The 16,582-nt window shown below is 64.2% G+C and overlaps 2 protein-coding genes across 2 annotated transcripts; both read right to left on the bottom strand.

Annotated features, from left to right (window-relative positions):
• Nucleotides 1–1,005: 1,005 nt before the first annotated feature.
• NELFB (negative elongation factor complex member B) lies at nt 1,006–10,510 on the bottom strand. The gene is made up of 13 exons (XM_082656768.1): nt 10,273–10,510; nt 9,763–9,926; nt 9,481–9,580; nt 8,900–9,130; nt 6,786–6,971; nt 5,946–6,058; nt 5,257–5,359; nt 4,995–5,090; nt 4,690–4,832; nt 4,510–4,616; nt 2,224–2,365; nt 2,007–2,115; nt 1,006–1,841 (listed from the first exon to the last, which is right to left on the bottom strand). Exons 1-13 carry the CDS (start codon nt 10,372–10,374, stop codon nt 1,695–1,697), a joined length of 1,743 nt encoding a protein of 580 aa, XP_082512894.1. The 5' UTR covers nt 10,375–10,510; the 3' UTR covers nt 1,006–1,694.
• Nucleotides 10,511–12,284: 1,774 nt separating this feature from the next.
• Nucleotides 12,285–14,553, bottom strand: STPG3 (sperm-tail PG-rich repeat containing 3; the record flags this gene model as incomplete). The annotated part of the gene is given in 7 exon segments (XM_082656262.1): nt 12,285–12,371; nt 13,268–13,342; nt 13,344–13,408; nt 13,495–13,620; nt 13,715–13,938; nt 14,086–14,226; nt 14,447–14,553. Coding segments are annotated over 7 exon segments (825 nt in total).
• Nucleotides 14,554–16,582: the final 2,029 nt, after the last annotated feature.

Raw genomic sequence — 16,582 nt, forward strand, 5'->3', positions numbered from 1 at the left:
CACACATGCTCCCTCCTCCCCGAATTCCCGTGTGGACGCTCCCTTCCTCTGACCAGACCTCCCACCCCCCAGCCTCCCCGCAACCCTGCCCGGTCCAGCCTCAGGATTCCCGCCTCCCTCGCAGCCCCAGAGGGTCCCTGAGCTCAGCTGCCCCCTCCCACCGGCCCACCTGGGGCTCGCCGTCGCTGCAGCCCTCACCCCCACCCCGTCCGTCCTTGCAGCTCACGCCCTCCCCCTGACGAGCCCCGCCCACTGGGGGCCTCTGGGCCCCGGTCCCTTTGTCGGGGCTGGAGGAGCTTGGCCTCCGACTGGTCTGACTGGTCTCTGTCCCCCTTGACCGTGAGCCTCAGGCGGGTCACGCGGGCCCCGTGCGGGCACTTGCTCCTCCCCCGGCCCAGCTCCTTCCTCATCCTCTCCTCACCTCTGCCCCATCCTGCCTCCCAGCCCAGGACCCCCTGGCTCCCGGAGGAAAAGCGGCAGCTGGAAGTGGGTCCCCGCCTCCTCCCTGGGAACGCGCCCGCTCCCGCGGGGCCCACCTGGGCCTGGCGCTGCCCCCTCCCCCACTCAGTGACACCCCAGCCGTCCCCCAAAGCCCCCATCCACTTTTCATTCCTTGTCACTCCCATCAGCGCACGAACACCGGGCTCCTCCCGACTGCTGACGCCCACACCCCCGGGTCTTTGCTTTCCTCAGTCACCATCTCTACCAGTGCCTCCCCGACACCTGCAGAGCCGCACCTGTCAAGGTCACAGTGACCTCCACACAGCCTGCCCCTCGGCAACATGTCAGCACTGGTGATGGGCACTGAGGCCCACCCAGGGCTGACCGTGTCGAGTCTTTTGGCCCCGAGCGCAGCCAGGCCCAGGCCTCACCATCCACAGCTGCTGTCTCGGACGGGGCTGGGCATCCAGGCTGTGCCCACGGAGGAAGGCGCCAGGAAAGTGCTCGCCAGCCTGCACTGCAACCAGCCCTGGGCGCGCACAGAACAGCTCCTCTGCTGGATTTACCAAAACGCCTTTTATTTACAAAAGTGAAAGTCTCACTATGAGCAGCAGCAGACCCTCCCCTGGCCGAGGACGCTGCTCGGAGGGTAAATCGAGGCAGCAGGGGACCCTGGGCTTTCCTCCCCCATGTGCTACTCGGGACTGTCAACAGGGGAGGAGCTCCTTGGAGAGCTGGGCTCCACCTGCAGACCCCCGCCCCCAGCAAACTCCGCGGTTCTGCCAATCGGGCGCCAACCCTGCCAGCCCGCCCTCTTCCCCTCAGGCCTCGGACCCTGCCCCACCCCCCACCCCCCACCCCTTGGAAAACGGGTGTCCTTTTCCTAATGCCAACTACTGCCTGTCTGCCTGACAGCAGTGGAAACCCACACGCGAGGAGGAACAAGCAAGCAGCTTTCCACGGCGTGGGAGTGCGAGGGGCCAGGCGGGGGGCAGCAGGCCTGTGCTCCAGGGAGCCGGCCGGGTCCCGTTCACGCAGGAGGCACACACCTCCCAGGACCAAGTTCCAGGGGAGGCTGAGGTGCAGAGCACCGGTGCCCTGCCCACAGGACGGTCCCCGGGGTCTCCGCTCAGCCCACCCCCAGTCCCAGAACAGTCAGTCCACCTCCAGGAGAGACGCCTCTTCCCCTGGCTGACCAGGGCCACGACCCCACCGGGGGCCCTGCCCACCCCTGAGCAGCCCCAGGCGGAGCCTCAGAGTACAGCTGGGGCGGGCACGCTGGGGAGGGGCAGCTCCAGGGCTGGGGTCTCTGTGGCCTGGGCCGGGCTGGGCTTCCTCCGGTCCAGCTGCTCCAGCTTCTCACCAAGCTGGGAATACAGCTCCTTCACCGCCTCTCCACTCTGTGGGGGGAAGCGCGTGGCTTCGGGGCAGGCCCAGAGCGTGTGCACACAGATCTCTCTCCTCTCTCCCTCTCCCTCTCCCTTTCTGTCTCTCTCTCTCTCACACACGCACGCACACGCACGCCAGCCAGCCTGGGGCGGGGCGGGGCAGGGGAGGGCACCCACCTGGCCCGTGGGCTCCAGCGCCTTCTGCAGGGCCTCCAGCTTGGATGGGGCCACCCGGTGGTGCAGGTGGAGGAGGAGCCGCAGCACGTGCCGCTGCACATTCTCCTTCCTGGAAGAGGCCGCGCTGGGCTGCAGGCGGCTGCAGAGCCGCCCTCCCACCCCCTCCCCAGCTGTGCCCGGCGCCCCCGACCGAGATGTGGACCGAGAGGACGGGCACCTCGGGGAGGCGGTGAGGAGAAAGCCGTCGAAGAGGCTGCTGCAGAAGTCCTCCAGGGCAAACTCGTCCGCCAACAGCGCCAGGTTGCCCGTGAGCAGGTGCAGGAAGATGTCCCCGAACGCCAGATCGCTGAAGGTCTCCACTGCAAGCACAGCAGGCGTCGCACAGCTCGCCCAACACCCACCTCCCCGACCCGGGCCTGAGGGCCAGAACCCGGGCCTGGACGGGGGAAGCAGACGGTGGGGGTGGGGCTCCAGAGCAGGGGTGGGGAGGGACGAGAGCCCGTCACGGGTGGCTCTGCCCAGCGGCCAAGGGGCTTAGGATGAAGGGGACTCCAGCAGAGGGAAAGCTGAACGGGCCGGTAGCGAGAGGACACACAGAAGTGCCGAGGGCTGGCCCGGCAGGCCTGCCGGACCACGGGCTCTAGAGGAGAGAGAACGGAGCAAACGAGCCTTCTAGTTTTGAAGCCACGGCCATCAAACCTCAGAAGAGAGAGATGGCAAGAGTAACTATCAACCGATCGCAGCGATCACCGGCAACACCACCGAGTGCACGCGGGCAGGCACAGCAGCTGAGACAGAAACGCCGACGCGACCCCAGCCACCGAGCCCCTAACGCGGCGGGAGACACGACCCCACCAGACGCGCCCGGGGTGCACTCCTGCTGCACAGCTGACCGGGGACTCGGCTGGCCTCGTGGCCGGTTACAGGACACTCGAGCGAGCACACGGTCACTGCACCAAGGGACGCTGCCAGCAGAGTCCTGACCGGGGAACAAACGCCCTGGTTCCCCCAGCAAACCCCGCGTAGCCCTACAGACCACAAGACCTGAGAGTCAGCCGGAGAAGCCAGGTGAAGGGAAGCCCTTGTTTGACTCCTGACTTGCACAGACCATCCGCACAAAAGTGTTATATGACAACTGGGGCAACGCGGCCACCGTCGGGACCTGGACCCCAACCAACCACGTGCCAAGGTCGTGGTTTTTAAGAGTCTGTCTTCTGTAGAGACACCTGCTGCACCGTGCCAAGCCAGTCTGCCGGGTTTACGTACAGACCGCTGAGCGGACGGGACGGCAGCCACACGCGGACCCCAGTGCAGGTGGGCGACGGGCACTGGCCTTCACAATCCTGTGCTCTTTACTTGGGTTTCATCAAAAACTCCCACCAAAAAAAAGTTTAAAAATAAAGAATTTTAAAAACCAACATTCTTTCTTACTAGAACCTATCAGTTACACCAAAGAACGAGATCGCTCTCCCTGAACGTGATTGAAGACCTGCACCCCAGCCCCCCAGGCGGCAGCTCGTGGCTGGGAGACACTGATGCTCCCACCTCACAGGACATCCTGTGTCTACAGACACGATTAAACAAGAAAGATACAGAAGTTCAAAAGTGAGTAGAAAGAATGAGGCAAATCCAAGTTCCTTATGACTGTGCTCCTGGAAGCCCCCGAAACAGACAAGCTGTCGCCCCTGAGATCGCCACATGCTGACCCAGAAGCCTGTGAACGCGCCACCTGAGGGGCACCGGGCCCCGAGACGGAAGATGGTCCTGCACGCCCCGGGTGGGCCCACGGTGATCGCAGGTCCTTGGAAGAGGAAGGCGGGAGTCAAAGCCAGAGACAGGAGGACGGGAGAAGCTGGACAGATGAACTGAAGGGGCCAGGAGCCAAGGACGCGGCTCCCGGAAGCTGGAGGAGACAAGAAGGGGCTTCTCCCTGGAGCCCCAGGAGAAGCCAGCCCTGCCCACACCTGACTCCAGCCCTGGGAGACTCACTGCAGACTTCTGACCCCCAGAACCGTAAGAATAAGTTCCTGTTGATCAGTTGGGTGGTGGCTGGGTAGAAACTAATACCCACAATGGGCCGCTTCCCCCACATGGAAAAGTCGGGAAACAGCACGCACCACTGTCAGACAGTGAAGCGTGAGATCCTCCCCGGGAAGCCGCAACGCCTCAGACGGGACCAGGACCGGGCCAGCAGAGGCCCCGGGCCTGTCGTGCGCGGCGGGCCGGCCGGGCGCTCCCTTATCCTTGAAGGGGTCCACTCAGATCCCTCCCTCGTCTTCCTGCCTTGCACCCCGCACCCCAGGCAGAGCAAGGCTCCCGGGGGAAGCGGCCTCTTCACCACCGCGGAGCGGGGGCTCTCTCAATGGTCTGAGGACTTGAGGGGCTCCACGCCTCTCGCCCCTCAGGAAAAGATTAAGGTGGCTCTTCGCAAACGCGGGCTGCGGCGAGAGCCGAGGGCGTCTGTGAGAGGACACGGCTGGGCCCCGCCGCCCACGTGACTCACCGAGACCCGGGAGCAGGCGCAGGAGCGCGTTCTTGTTCCTCTGCTTGGTGATGTGCAGCACGTAGTACAGCCCCACCTCGCAGGCCACGCGCTGCTCCTGCAGGAACCTGCGCCCGAGCACCGTCAGCCCCGAGGGAGCCCGAGGGGAAGGCCCTCCCGCCCAGTGCCCGCAGCCCGTACTTGGTGAAAGTCTCTGGCAGCGCGCTCGGGTACGAGACCGGGGCCTTCTCCTCGGCCGGGAGCTTCTGATCCACGTTGAAGGCGTGGTCGTCCACCACAAAGGACATGAGCGTGGGCAGGAACCTGGTGACCAGCTCCACCTCCTGGGGCAGAGGCCCGAGAGCTGTCCTGCATCGTCCCTGCCCCTCGGCCCCCTTCCTCCGTTCATCCTCCCGGACGTGGGCCTGGGGCCCGTCCTCCTCCCCAAACCCCACCCCACAGCCCCTTGAGAAGGCAGTGGGAAGGAGCCCGCCTGACCCTGTTACCATCTTGGGTTCCTTGAAGACCTGGCTGTCGATCATGTCCCATGCCCCCTGGCCCAGCGCCAGCAGCCGGAGCAGCAGGAGGAGATCCGGGCTGTCCTGCAGGGAGACGCAGGCCTTGGCCGTGCTCACCTGAGCTCCCCGCCCGGACCGCACTCAGCCAGGGGCTCTGGCTGCACATGCCCTCCACCTGGCTGGTGTGTGTGCTCTCCCCACACCCACATGTCCCCCAGAAAGCAGCATGTGGCCAGCCGGTTGCGCTCACCCTGGGCAGCAGCTCCTGGCCCACCAGCTCCTGCAGGTGCCTGACCGTGCTCAGCGACAAGGTGTTGATGGCGAAGGGATCACACAGGATCATGGACAGGTCCCTGTGAGGACGTGCCCGCGGCATCAGTGAGGGGCGCTCCCGGCCCACCAAGCCACTGACCCGAGGAGACAGCCCTTCGGCATGGACAACGGCCACGCCGCCCAGGACCGCCTTCCACAAGCTTGTGGTTCGTGACTTGCCCTTAACTTACTTAACAACCTGAAACATCAAGTGGTTTTTAAAGAATTAAGGTCCAGTCCTGGTTGAGAACCCGACCCGGACTCCATAAATTCAATCAGGTTCCCACAGAGACAATTGCAGGAGCGAGGAGCTGAGACAGGAGACCAGGCGGAGCCCACCCAGAGAGGGCCCTGCCGGGAGCCAGACCCCCCCACCTCCGGGTGCGGCGGGCCTCTCAGCTCACAGGCAGGCCCCACGTGGCTGCAGACACCAGAGCCCCAGCCCGGGCGCCCAGCTCGCCTGGGACAGCAACGGCCTCACCCCAGCAGCCGAGCCTCTCAGCCGTGGGCACGGGCGCCAACCAGTCCTCCTAAAATGTACTGGAAAAAACAGCCGCTCCCGACTGCGGCCACAGCACGCTCGTCCGGACGCCCGTGCACAGGACCCGGCACAAGGCCGACCCTCACCCCAGGACCTGCTCCTGCCCCTTCTTCACTCCGTCAAGGAAGCCCTGCAGCTCCCGGGCCCTCTTGCTGTCCACGAAGCGCTCTCGGATGCAAGCGTCCAGGCACCATGTGAACTGCGGGGAGGAGGCGTGGTCAGGACTCAGCCAGAGACCGCAGCCTCCAGGCAGCACTCACCGCTGCCTGAGCTTTCTTGAGCCTTGGGCGAACATCGGGACCCCCACCTCGAGTCGCCGAGGCATGGCTTGCCCCCAGGAATGGGACAGCACGAAGGAAGCAGGCCCAAGTGCCCACACCCCCACAGGCCAGGTGCTGCAAGAAACAGCAAAATGGGCGTTTTGTTCTGAAATGGGCCCCTCCAGGGCCCCCACTGTGCGGGGGTGGGTGCAGTGCCGGCTCAGAGCGTGACGCTGCGAAGCCCCTGGGAAGGGATGCCGTCTGGGGCCGCACAGGCCCCTCCAGGGCCCCCACTGTGCAGGGGGCAGTGCCGGCTCAGAGCGTGACGCTGCGAAGCCCCCGGGAAGGGACGCCGTCTGGGGCCGCACGGCACCTATGCCAGGACAAGGGCAGTGCAGAAAGCCCTGTTCCTAAACACAGAGCTCGCCAGTGAGCAGCCCCCGAGGGCTCTGGGGCAGGGGAGGGCCAGAGGCCCCGGAATGACCGGAGGGGGCGGGGCGCAGCTGGCTCTGGCTCAGACGTCCAGGGGACATCACGGTCCCCCAGCCGGGTGGGCAGAGGTGGCACAGGGGCTAGGGCGGAGCCCACGTGCCTGGACCGCCACATCCAAGGGGAGGGGAAAGGGAAGCCGAGGGGGAGAGCAGCAACGGCGGGGCGGGTGCCCACCTTGTGGCAGGGGTCCACGGAGCAGATGTCGCCGACGTCCAGGTCATGCAGGGACATGAGCAGCTCGGCGCGCAGCGTGCAGTAGTGCACGTTGCGGGTGCGCAGGAAGAGCGTGCGCAGGAACTGCAGGACCATGTCGTACAGCTTCACGTTGCGGCCCACCATCCGGGTCAGCCTCTGCACCACCTGCCGGGACACCGGGCAGGCCTCGCACACGCCACGGCCCTGTGGCGCTAAGCTTCCTCTCTCACAAAACATCAACTTGTGCTGGGTGGCGACGTTTCTTGTCTTTAAGGAAGCGAACCCATCACGCCCTGCGGCTCCTCTGAGAGGCCGTCAGCCCGGGTCCCAGACTCCACCAGAGTCGGTGGGCGGGGCAGCCGGTGGTGGCGGGGGGACTCGGGCCCAGATGAGGATGGGCGGCACCGCCACGCTCAGCGTCTGCTCAAGGCCCTGCCGCAGCCACCCCACTCCCGCCTTCTCCCGGCGGCCGCCGCCACCCCCCTCCGCCCCCTGCCCCTATTTGGGAGGCTCCTGCCAAGGCGGCAGCCAACAGGAGGGGGCCCCACTTGGGGCCGTAAGGATGCACAGGGCCACCTGGTGTGACAGACACCAAGGCAGCCCAACAGGCTGCATGCAGCGAGTGGGGAGGTCAGCAGGGACGGCAGCCCACCTTAGGGCCCCTGCCGAGGACCCACCAGCAGGCCTTGGTACCCCGACAAGCGGGGCAGGCATAGAGCATCACCCGAGTCTCAGCACCGACGTACCGGCACCTCTAACACGGAGACAGGCGCGCACTCCAACCTGACCACGGCCTGGCCTGCTGGGCACAGAACCACAGCCCCAAGGCCTAACCCACCCGAGGACGGTGGGGCAACGTGTCACCTGCCACCGCGCTCTCCCTTTACCCTGGCAGGACTCCAAGGCGGACCCTTGGCCTGGAGGGGAGAGTGAAGAAGGGGCAGGACCACGGCCCAAGGCCAGGCTCCCCCAAACGAAGGGGGACACAATGCAGGCAGAGGGCTCTGACACACTCAGCGGCCTGTCCAGGAAGTGGTGCTGCGAGCCCCGGCCCAACATCTGCGAGAAAACACTAGGTGAGGCCCTACCTCAGGCCACACACACAAAACCCCCGGTGAGAAGGCTGGCGGTGAAAGAATACGGCGAAACATCGAACGCTCCTTGGCCAACGTTTGGCCTCGTACCATCACCTCCCCCCCAGCTTGAGGGGTCCTCCTGGAACCGGGCCAGGGACCCCAACCTCACCAGGAAAGGTCAAAGTGTCCACGGTGGCCTCCAGACCCCCCCCCCCCCCCCCCCCGTCTCCACAGCCTTCCTCTACCCCTGGAGCTCTCAGGGACCGAAATGTGACACCTACTGCATAGGGTCCGCCCCACACGAGCCTGCAGTACCCCCAGGCAGGTGCCCCAGTACCCCAGGGGTCACTGAAGGGCCCAGGGGCCAGGGCAGTGAGTCAGCACCCTAAAAGCATTTGTTGGGCTTCCCTGGTGGCGCAGCAGTTAATAATCCGCCTGCCAACGCAGGAGACCCAGGTTCGAGCCCTGGTCCAGGAAGATCCCACATGCCGCAGAGCAACTAAGCCCGTGCGCCACAACTACTGAGCTTACGCTCCTAGAGCCCACGAGCCACAACTACGGAGCCCGTGTACCACAAATACTGAAGCCTGTGCGCCTATAGCCCGTGCTCCGCAACAATAGAAGCCACGACAATGAGAAGCCTGCGCACAGCGACGAAAAGTAGCCTCCGCTCATCACAACTAGAGAAAGCCTGTGCACAGCAACGAAAACCTAACGAAGCCATAAATAAATAAATACATTTATTTAAAGAAAAAAAAAAAGCATTTGTTGAAACAAGGAATGAATCAAACACAAAAACAGAGAAAAGCTCCCAGAGCTGAAAGAAGACACAGAGAGTTTAGCTGAAGAGGCCGGCTAAGCTGCCGAGCTCCAAGTACGCAGGAAAGACCAGAGACCCACACCCAGGTGCAGTGCTGCAACGCCCCTTGCCAGCCCCACATCCGAGCCCAGCCTTCTGGAAGCAGACAAGCCGGGCTTCACGGGGGAGGCCCTGCACACATCCCCGCCCCGCCTCACCTCGCCCTGGCGTCTGGTCTTGGGGGAAGGGCTGAAGAAGTTGTGCAGGACGGAGAGCTCCGTGCTGAAGAGCGCGCTCTCCTTTTCCACGATGTACTGTTTCAGCAGCGGGGAGACCTCGTCGCCAAAGAGCGCCTGGTTGTCCTGCCAGATCTGCCGCTTCACCTCCACGGCGCAGGCCCGGTACAGCTCCTTGTCGGCCATCACCAGCTTCAGTTTCTTCTCAGGAACCTACGTGACCCCGGAGCCCACCTGTGAGCAGCATCTGTGCCCCAGGGGTCTCCCTCAAGACAAGCCGGCAGGCCTCAGCCCCCCACAGCAGAGGCCACAGCCAGCCCAGCCCCAACTGACAGCGGCACCCGTGACTGGCCCCCCAGGCTCTGACGGGGCAGGAGCTGTGCTGCCCACAAACAGCTTTTTCCCAGAAAGGGCGCCACGCTCCAGAGCTTGTGCCCAGGTTCAGTCGATGCGCAGCTCGGCTCAGGGAGAAGCCAGCGTGGGGAACGTGCTCCGGAGCTGCTATTCCTGAGGCAGGCAGCTCAGGAAACCTCCCCAGGGCAAGCTGGTCCTGCGGCTGTTACCTTGGGCAAGTGTTTCATGACGCACATCACCACTGGCTGCAAAGATGGCATCTTCACCAGAGAAAAGCTCTTCTCCAGAAGGTCCTCGAGTTTCTTGTACCTGGAAGGACTCTCAGCACTGAGGGAGCAGCCCAGGACCAAGTCGGAAGCAGCTCCCTGCCTGTCCCCAGACCGGTGGGTGATGTGCACAGGCGGCCCCTTTTTCAGTAGGGATGTGTAGCCACCGGGGCACATTCAGTGCCCGAGCTGGGGAGGGGGCTGCCCATCTCACCGCCCACTTACCTCTCCTCGGCCTTCCCCTCTGTGGCGATGGCTGACACGCGCTCCAGCAGCTTGTCCCGAAGCTCATCAAACACTGACTGGTGGAATTCCAGTCGGGGCGTCCCATGCAGGTCCAAGAAGGGCAAGGCCGACTGCAGGGAGGGCAGCAGCACGCCATTTTCTGTCTAAAGAAGCGGAGCTCGATTTGACTCTTCGGGCGACAAGAGAAACCTCAGCCACAGCCCCGTCTGGCCAGGCACTCCGGATGCCCTGAGTACACACGGAGGCAGGGACAAGGATGTTCCCAGCCGCGCTGGCTGTAACTGCAAAAATTGGAAACCACTCAGATGTCCGTCGACATAGTCTCAACTTAGGACACTTGGTTCCTCCAGCCCGGGGAAAAGACGCAGCGATCGGGAGGGAGAGAAATCTGCCCGCTTTCCCACGCGACCTCGCTCCACGCCGGACTCACACCCAGACGCTCGGCCTCTCCACCCGGCCCCTCCACCCGGCTCCTCCACCCGGCTCCACCTGGAACTGCTCGATGGCTTTGAGCGGCTCGGTGCAGTTGGTCAGCGTCTCCTTCAGGTCCTCGCCGTTGGCCACGCCCAGGTCCTGCAGCCCCGCGAACATGGCCGACGCCCCGGCCCCAATCCGGCTCGGCGCCCCATCTCCTCCGCGCTCCCCGGGCACCGCCGCGCTCGCCGCAGGCCCCGCAGCTGTCCGCTCGCCCGGGCCTCGGGGGCCGCCCGAGCTCCGCTCCCCGGCGCCCTCCAGCTCGGCCAGATTCCGCCCGCAGCTCGGATCCCCTCGGACCGCAGCCGCCCACTTCCGCCCCGCACAGGAGCCGGGTCCGCCCGCCAACCGGCTCCCCGGAAACGCCGCCGCCGCCCCGGAGAGGTTCCCGGCAACTGCGCCGCGGCCCTCGCCTGGCGGAGACGGAGCGCGAAGGCGGTGCCAGGACGACGCACAGGGCGTCGAGAAAACCCCGCCCCGCCCACCCGGGCCCCGCCCCGCCCACCCGGGCCCCGCCCCGCCCACCCGGGCCCCGCCCTCCTGCGCGACCCCGCCCAGCCTCGCGGCGCTTGCAGCCGTTTACCGGCAAAGGAGAACAGGGTTGGCGCGGAGGGAGGGCGGAGTGCTGCGGGGTGCCTGGGGGAGGGGGCACCGGAGGAGGGGGATGGAGCACAGGGGGCGGGGTGCCGCGGCCTGCTTCAGGAGATTCATAGCTGCTATTTTAGCCAAGAGCGTTTTAGTAATCATGAAAAATATTGTTGCTGACCTCACAGCGCCCACCAGGTGCACGACCCTCTCTCATCCTGGAACTTGGTTTCTTCCTTGTCCAACCCGGCGAAGCTCACACGGCGAAGCTCACACCGTAGTGTTGTCACAAAGACCAAAATCTAAGTGTGGGAACTTCCTTGGTGGCGCTGCGGTTAAGAATCCGCCTACCAATGCAGGGGACACGGGTTCAAGCCCTGGTCCGGGTAGATCCCACATGCTGCGGAGCAACGAAGCCCATGCGCCATAACTACTGAGCCCTCGGTGCCACAACTACTGAAGCCCGCACGCCTAGAGCCCGTGCTCTGCAACAAGAGAAGCCACGGCAATGAGAAGCCCGCGCACCGCAACAAAGAGTAGCCGCCCCCCTCCGCCCCGCTCACCGCAACTAGAGAAAGCCCGTGCGCAGCAACGAAGACCCAATGCAACCAAAAGTAAATAAATAAATTTATTTTAAAAAAAAAAACAACAGTTTGCCTCAAATAGGGAGTGCCTAGCAGAGACCTGGACACGCAGTGACAGGGTGACAAAGGATGGCTGTCCTCTTGTCACCTTGAGCATCTATCCCCCTTGCTAACCAAAAGTGTTAGGCCCTCAGGCTGAGGTCCAGCCCAACTCGCTGCACATGTGAGCCCTGGATTCCAGGGGGTCCCTCATCTCTTGCAGTGCAAGATGCCCATACAGTGCCTGCAGCAGTCACTGCCTGCCCTGCACCCTCCGTGGGCTCCCCATTGCCAAGCATGCAAGCCCCCGGACCCAGCATGCAGCCCTCTGCAGCTTTTCCATCCCTCCAGCTCACCTCCTTCTGTCCCACCAGCTCGGGGTCTTCCCAAGCTTGGCCACACCAAACATCACACCCTCTCCCTTTTCATGTGCCTTGGCTTCTGAGGTTTGCTGTGCCATAAATTCCCTTCCTGCTGCCCAGCAAACTCATCCTTGAAAGCCCCCTCCGGAAAACCCTCCCTCCTCAGCCCAGCTCGAGGGATTGCTGCAACCTTCCTGCTGGTCCCACTCCTGGCTTTGAGACCTAGGGATTGCTTGTGGTGCAGCTGAGAGGAGGGCTCCTGGTCCTCCCACGCTGGGCCAGACTCCCAAGGCCAGAGTGCCCCAGGTCTATCTCTGCTGCCCGCTGCCTGAGCTGGTCAGCCCAGGGCTCAGTGCCAACGGTCTGCAGTCCCACTGCTCTGATTCCCGAGGGTGCTGGGGCTTGACCCCCAGCTGGTTCAGCCCTGGAGGAGGTCACAGGTGCGCGACGCCCAGACTCACTTGTCCTTGGCTTCCCTGCGGAAAGGGATGATGCCAACACCATGGGAGCAGCTCTTGTGCAGTGACTGTTTGAAGGGGTTGAGCTTAGAGGAGACAGAGAAGGGGGCCTGGCCCAGGGCTTGGGTGACACAGGGAGGACCCCTGGGGAAATTGGTGCAGAGACAGGAGCCACCACAAGCTGCAGGTGAGGCCCCTGCAGGGAGGCAGCCTTGGGGCCGACCCCTGGGTAGGAGGGCGGGTCCATGGTGACGAGGAGTCCAGTGGCCAGGCTGCTGCTGTGGGCAGGGGCCGGGCCGCACAGTGAAGCCTGGGGAGTCTATCGGCTACAGCTTGGCCTGCACGGCCCCGTGTGAGTTCACAGGGTCTTTGGGCAGGTGCGGGAAGAAGGGGGGCCGGGCCCTAACGACCTGGTCCTCTGGGCCCTACCTGGTGGCCGGGCAGTCTGACCTTACCTCAAGACTGCCCCCCGCCTCCACTGCAACGGTCAGTTCCTCGGCTCGGCAAGCAGCCTGATCCTTGGGTAAACTGGCAGCCGGACCCTCTCCGGGATGGCGCGGCTAGATGGGGGTGTCCCACACTGCCCACAGGGCTCCCTCCCACCCTGTCCCAGGCCACCCCACCCTAGAGGAGACACTCTGAAGGGGAAGGGAAGGGGGATCCCTGGCCAGAGAAAGCCGGACATGACAGGTTAGCTGCAGGCCACATCTGCAGCACAGCTCACCAGGCAAGACCACCAAGCACAGCACAGAATTCGGAAGAAGCAACAGCATCTCTATATAACAAGGGGGGTGGGCAGGCTGGGCTCCAGGCTGGGTCCACAGGTCAGAGGGGTCGGCCGGCCCGGAGGGTGGATCACGGGTGCCCAGAGGGTCAGAAGGCCAGGCTGGGGGCACTGAGTTCCAGAGGGAGGCCCGGGAAGGCCCCCAGGCCCGGAAGGCCAGGGTTTCATGTGCTAACTGGGTGGGCCAGCTGCACCCACTGGGCTCGAGAGCGCGCAGAAGGGGCCAGTGTCGTGGCACTTGGGTCTATGCAAGCCTTGGATGACCACCCCCATGTGCGGAGGGGAAGTGCGAGTTGTAGCAGTCCTCCGCGCCATAGGCAGCCGGGCCCAGGGTGCAGGCTGCAGAGGGAAGGTGGGTGCAGTTACCGTGCCCGGCCCCTCTGCCCGGTGACCACCTCCCCCCCCGCCCCCGCCCACCTCCTTACAGGAGCCCACCCAGGAGACTAGCAGGGGCGAGCAGCTCATGCAGAAAGCGGGCGGGCAGGGGCCCGGCAGGCGGCACCCGGGAAGGATGTTGTAGGCGATGGAGCTAACCCCGTCGGCAGAGGGACCTGCAGGAGGGGCTGGGCCCGCAGCCCTGCACCCCAGGCCTGCAGCATCCCCAAGTGGGCTCGGGCCTCGGGGGGGGAGCTGGAGTAAGGCGACCCCCGAAGCTGAAGGCCGGGCAGGCGGGCGGGCTGGGCGGCTGGTAGTCGGCGGGCGAGGGCCACTGCAGGTCAAAGTCGCCGCAGGCTCCTCCCTCGGGGGACCCGCCCCCGCCCCCACCCCAGGACCCGCCGGGCAAACCTGCTCCCAGTTGAAGTCGTTCTGGGTGACAGGGCTTTCCCTCGGGAACCACACGGTCTGCCACGCCCTGCAGCCGCCACCCTCTGCGGTGGGGGCAGCGTCATGGGGGCGCTGGTGGCCGGGGTCCCACTCCGGGGGTGAGGGCGGACAGTGGGGGCTTTCGGGGAGGGCGCACGTCACGGGTGGGGTGCATGCGAGCCGATGGTGAAGAGTGGGGCAGTGAGGAGCACTCTCGCGCCGAAGCATCTGGCACCCGGTACCGGGTGGGGCCCGGGACGCCCAGGTTGGTCACGACGGGAGGGCGTCGCTCCAGCCCTGGCGGGAAGCAAGCTCTGGGCCTGGGTCCTCCAGGCGGGCCTCCACCAACCGGCCTGCCTCCCCAGACCGGCCCAGGGCTGGGGGTCCAGAGCCCTCACTCACACAGTTCCCTCAGGTTGTGGGCGCAGGTGGGCGGGCTTCCTGGAGGGGCCCGTTAGCATCCTGAGGCCCGCCTGGAGCTCTTGCACCCCTGGGGGCCACCATGCCCCCAGCCAATAGCCACCCTACGCCAGCTGCCCGCCCCCCAGCCCGCCCAGCGCCCTGGGAAGTTACTGGGAAGTCACAAGTGGCTTCTGTTTTAGGGGGCCATGGGTCCAGTGTTCGCCTCCATTGATGTGAAAATTTGCCAGGAATTTCACCGCCTTTTGGTCAAAATTCATTGTCAGGGTCTCTGGCTCCCTCCCCCAGGGACATCTCGGGGCTCTGTGACCTCGCTGGCTGGTCATGCCCCCCACCCCCACCCCGTTGCCGGGAACTCCCTGGGGAAGCAGCCCTGGAGGTGCCCTTCCCCTGACCTGCCAGGTGGGTTGCCCTGGGATCAGCCATGGCCAGGAGACCCTCAGCCGCCCCACGCCCGTGACTCCTGGCTCGGCCACCTTTCCTCCCTCCCCCACTTTCTTGCCCCAACCCTTCCGCTCTCCTGGACTTTGGGGTCTCTTGGGGGGCTGGGGTCCACTCTAGTAGGGCTTTGGGGAGGACTGAGGCCCTGGCAGAGGGTGGAGAAGGGGGCAGGGGCCAGGGGGCACCTAGCTGTGCAGGGCCAGCTGAAGGAGGCGTTGGGGTAGGGTGTACGGTCCAGGGAGACTCCCTAGCGCAGGAGGAGCCCCTGCGGAAAACCCGGCCCTCGGAAAAGTGGAGCAACAGTGGTTGGCTCTGAGTGGACCGTGCCCACCCCAGAGGCAGGCCTGGCGGCCCAGGTGGGGCTGAGGTGGGGAGGCCTGTCTTCTTGGGGGCACAGAGGCTGGAGGGTATCACAAACAGCTGGGGCTGCTGAGGCTGAAACGCAAAGGAATGACAATGACGAGGCCGACTGAGCGAGAGTCCATCTGCACACCGGGCCCTGCGGCGCGCTCCAGAGCTAACCAGCCAACCAGCTCAGCCCTGGCCTTGGCCTCATCCAGGCGGGGCCGGCCAAGAATGTCTCCTCCTCCGCACCCCCGTCTCTTCCTCTCCAGAGCCCTCCCATCTGACGCTGACCCTACCTGGCCTCGGGAGGTGCTCCAGATGGACAGGCAGACAGATAAAGACTTCCTTGAGGAAACATACCTTTGATCAGGGCGGGGGGCTCCCAGTCTGTGCTCCAGGGCCCTTCCCGTGGTGCATGGTGTTCTCTGAGGGCATAATCACCCACAGATGCAGGTCTAGCTTGTCAGAGCCCTTGTCACTGGGCGTGAGCCGCTGGGAGTTCTCCCTATAACAAATACTGCCATCCGCCATGGTGGATGACGTGCACGCCTGTCTTCAGCTAAACATGGATCATTTCCTCAGGATAGACGCACCGAGTGGAAGCGGTGGGTCAAAGCCTGTGCAGCCTTTGTGCTCCCAAATCAGAGGCGGTCCTCATGCTGGCAAAGGAGCGTCAGAAAGTGCAGCATCAGCGTTTCATCAGCATTCGTTTGACAGAGGCTCTGCCCTCGTTGACTATAGACACATTTCACATGTATTTTTCTTGTGGGGTGTTAATTTTTCATAGGTTTGTTTTGTAAGGTTGTTTCCACTGATATCACGTCTGCACATAACACTTGCTGCAAACTTTTTCCCCAGTTGCTCATCTGCCTTTTAGTATTGTTTATACTGTTTTTTGACACGTATTTGAACCCGCTAATCGTTGCCTTTATGATATTTTTCTTCGTTTTTATGGTTAGAAAGTTCTCCCTACACACACACACACACACACACACACACACACACACAGATCAGGATTTCTTTAAAATGGAAAATAGTGCCCAGCTCCAGGGGAAAGACCCTCCAGGACAGAGTCCCAGCAGCTCCCCGGCTCGGGAACCTTGTGGCAATGCCTCCAAAGCGTCCAGGGCCTTGCATCTGAGGAGGGGGCTTGGGGTGGGGCTCCCTTAGCCTCACCCTGGGAGGCTGCCCTTCAGTTGGGTACTGGCCCCCTGCGGGTAGCAAGCGTTCAAACCCAACCCTGCCTCTCACTACTTAGCAGGACCGACTGGGCTGCAATTACAGTCCCCGTTTCCCAAGCTCTAGGTCTGTCCTCAGTGAGACGCCTCCCCGGGCCTCCCGTAAAACGGGAGTGCTCACAGGGTATGGGAAGGGGCCCGGCCCAGGTGCTGCCCAACAATGCCGGGCCTCTTCACAATGGTTGCCAGGCAACAAGAACTCCTCTCTGGAAGGAGCCAGGTGCAGGCACGAGAGGGGCTGAAGGCAGCCCAGGCAGAGCTGAGG

The sequence above is a fragment of the Grampus griseus genome, assembly GCF_964374135.1.
Source record: "Grampus griseus genome assembly, chromosome: 6".
Taxonomy (NCBI): Eukaryota; Metazoa; Chordata; class Mammalia; order Artiodactyla; family Delphinidae; genus Grampus; species Grampus griseus.

Excerpts from the sequence above, each read along its gene's own strand:
- NELFB (XM_082656768.1), bottom strand. The coding sequence starts at position 10,374 with ATGTTCGCGGGGCTGCAGGACCTGGGCGTGGCCAACGGCGAGGACCTG. Across the intron at positions 9,581-9,762 it reads GAGGGGAAGGCCGAGGAGAG|GTACAAGAAACTCGAGGACC; the intron begins GTAAGTGGGCGG and ends GAGTCCTTCCAG. Across the intron at positions 2,366-4,509 it reads GCGCCTGCTCCCGGGTCTCG|TGGAGACCTTCAGCGATCTG; the intron begins GTGAGTCACGTG and ends CTGTGCTTGCAG.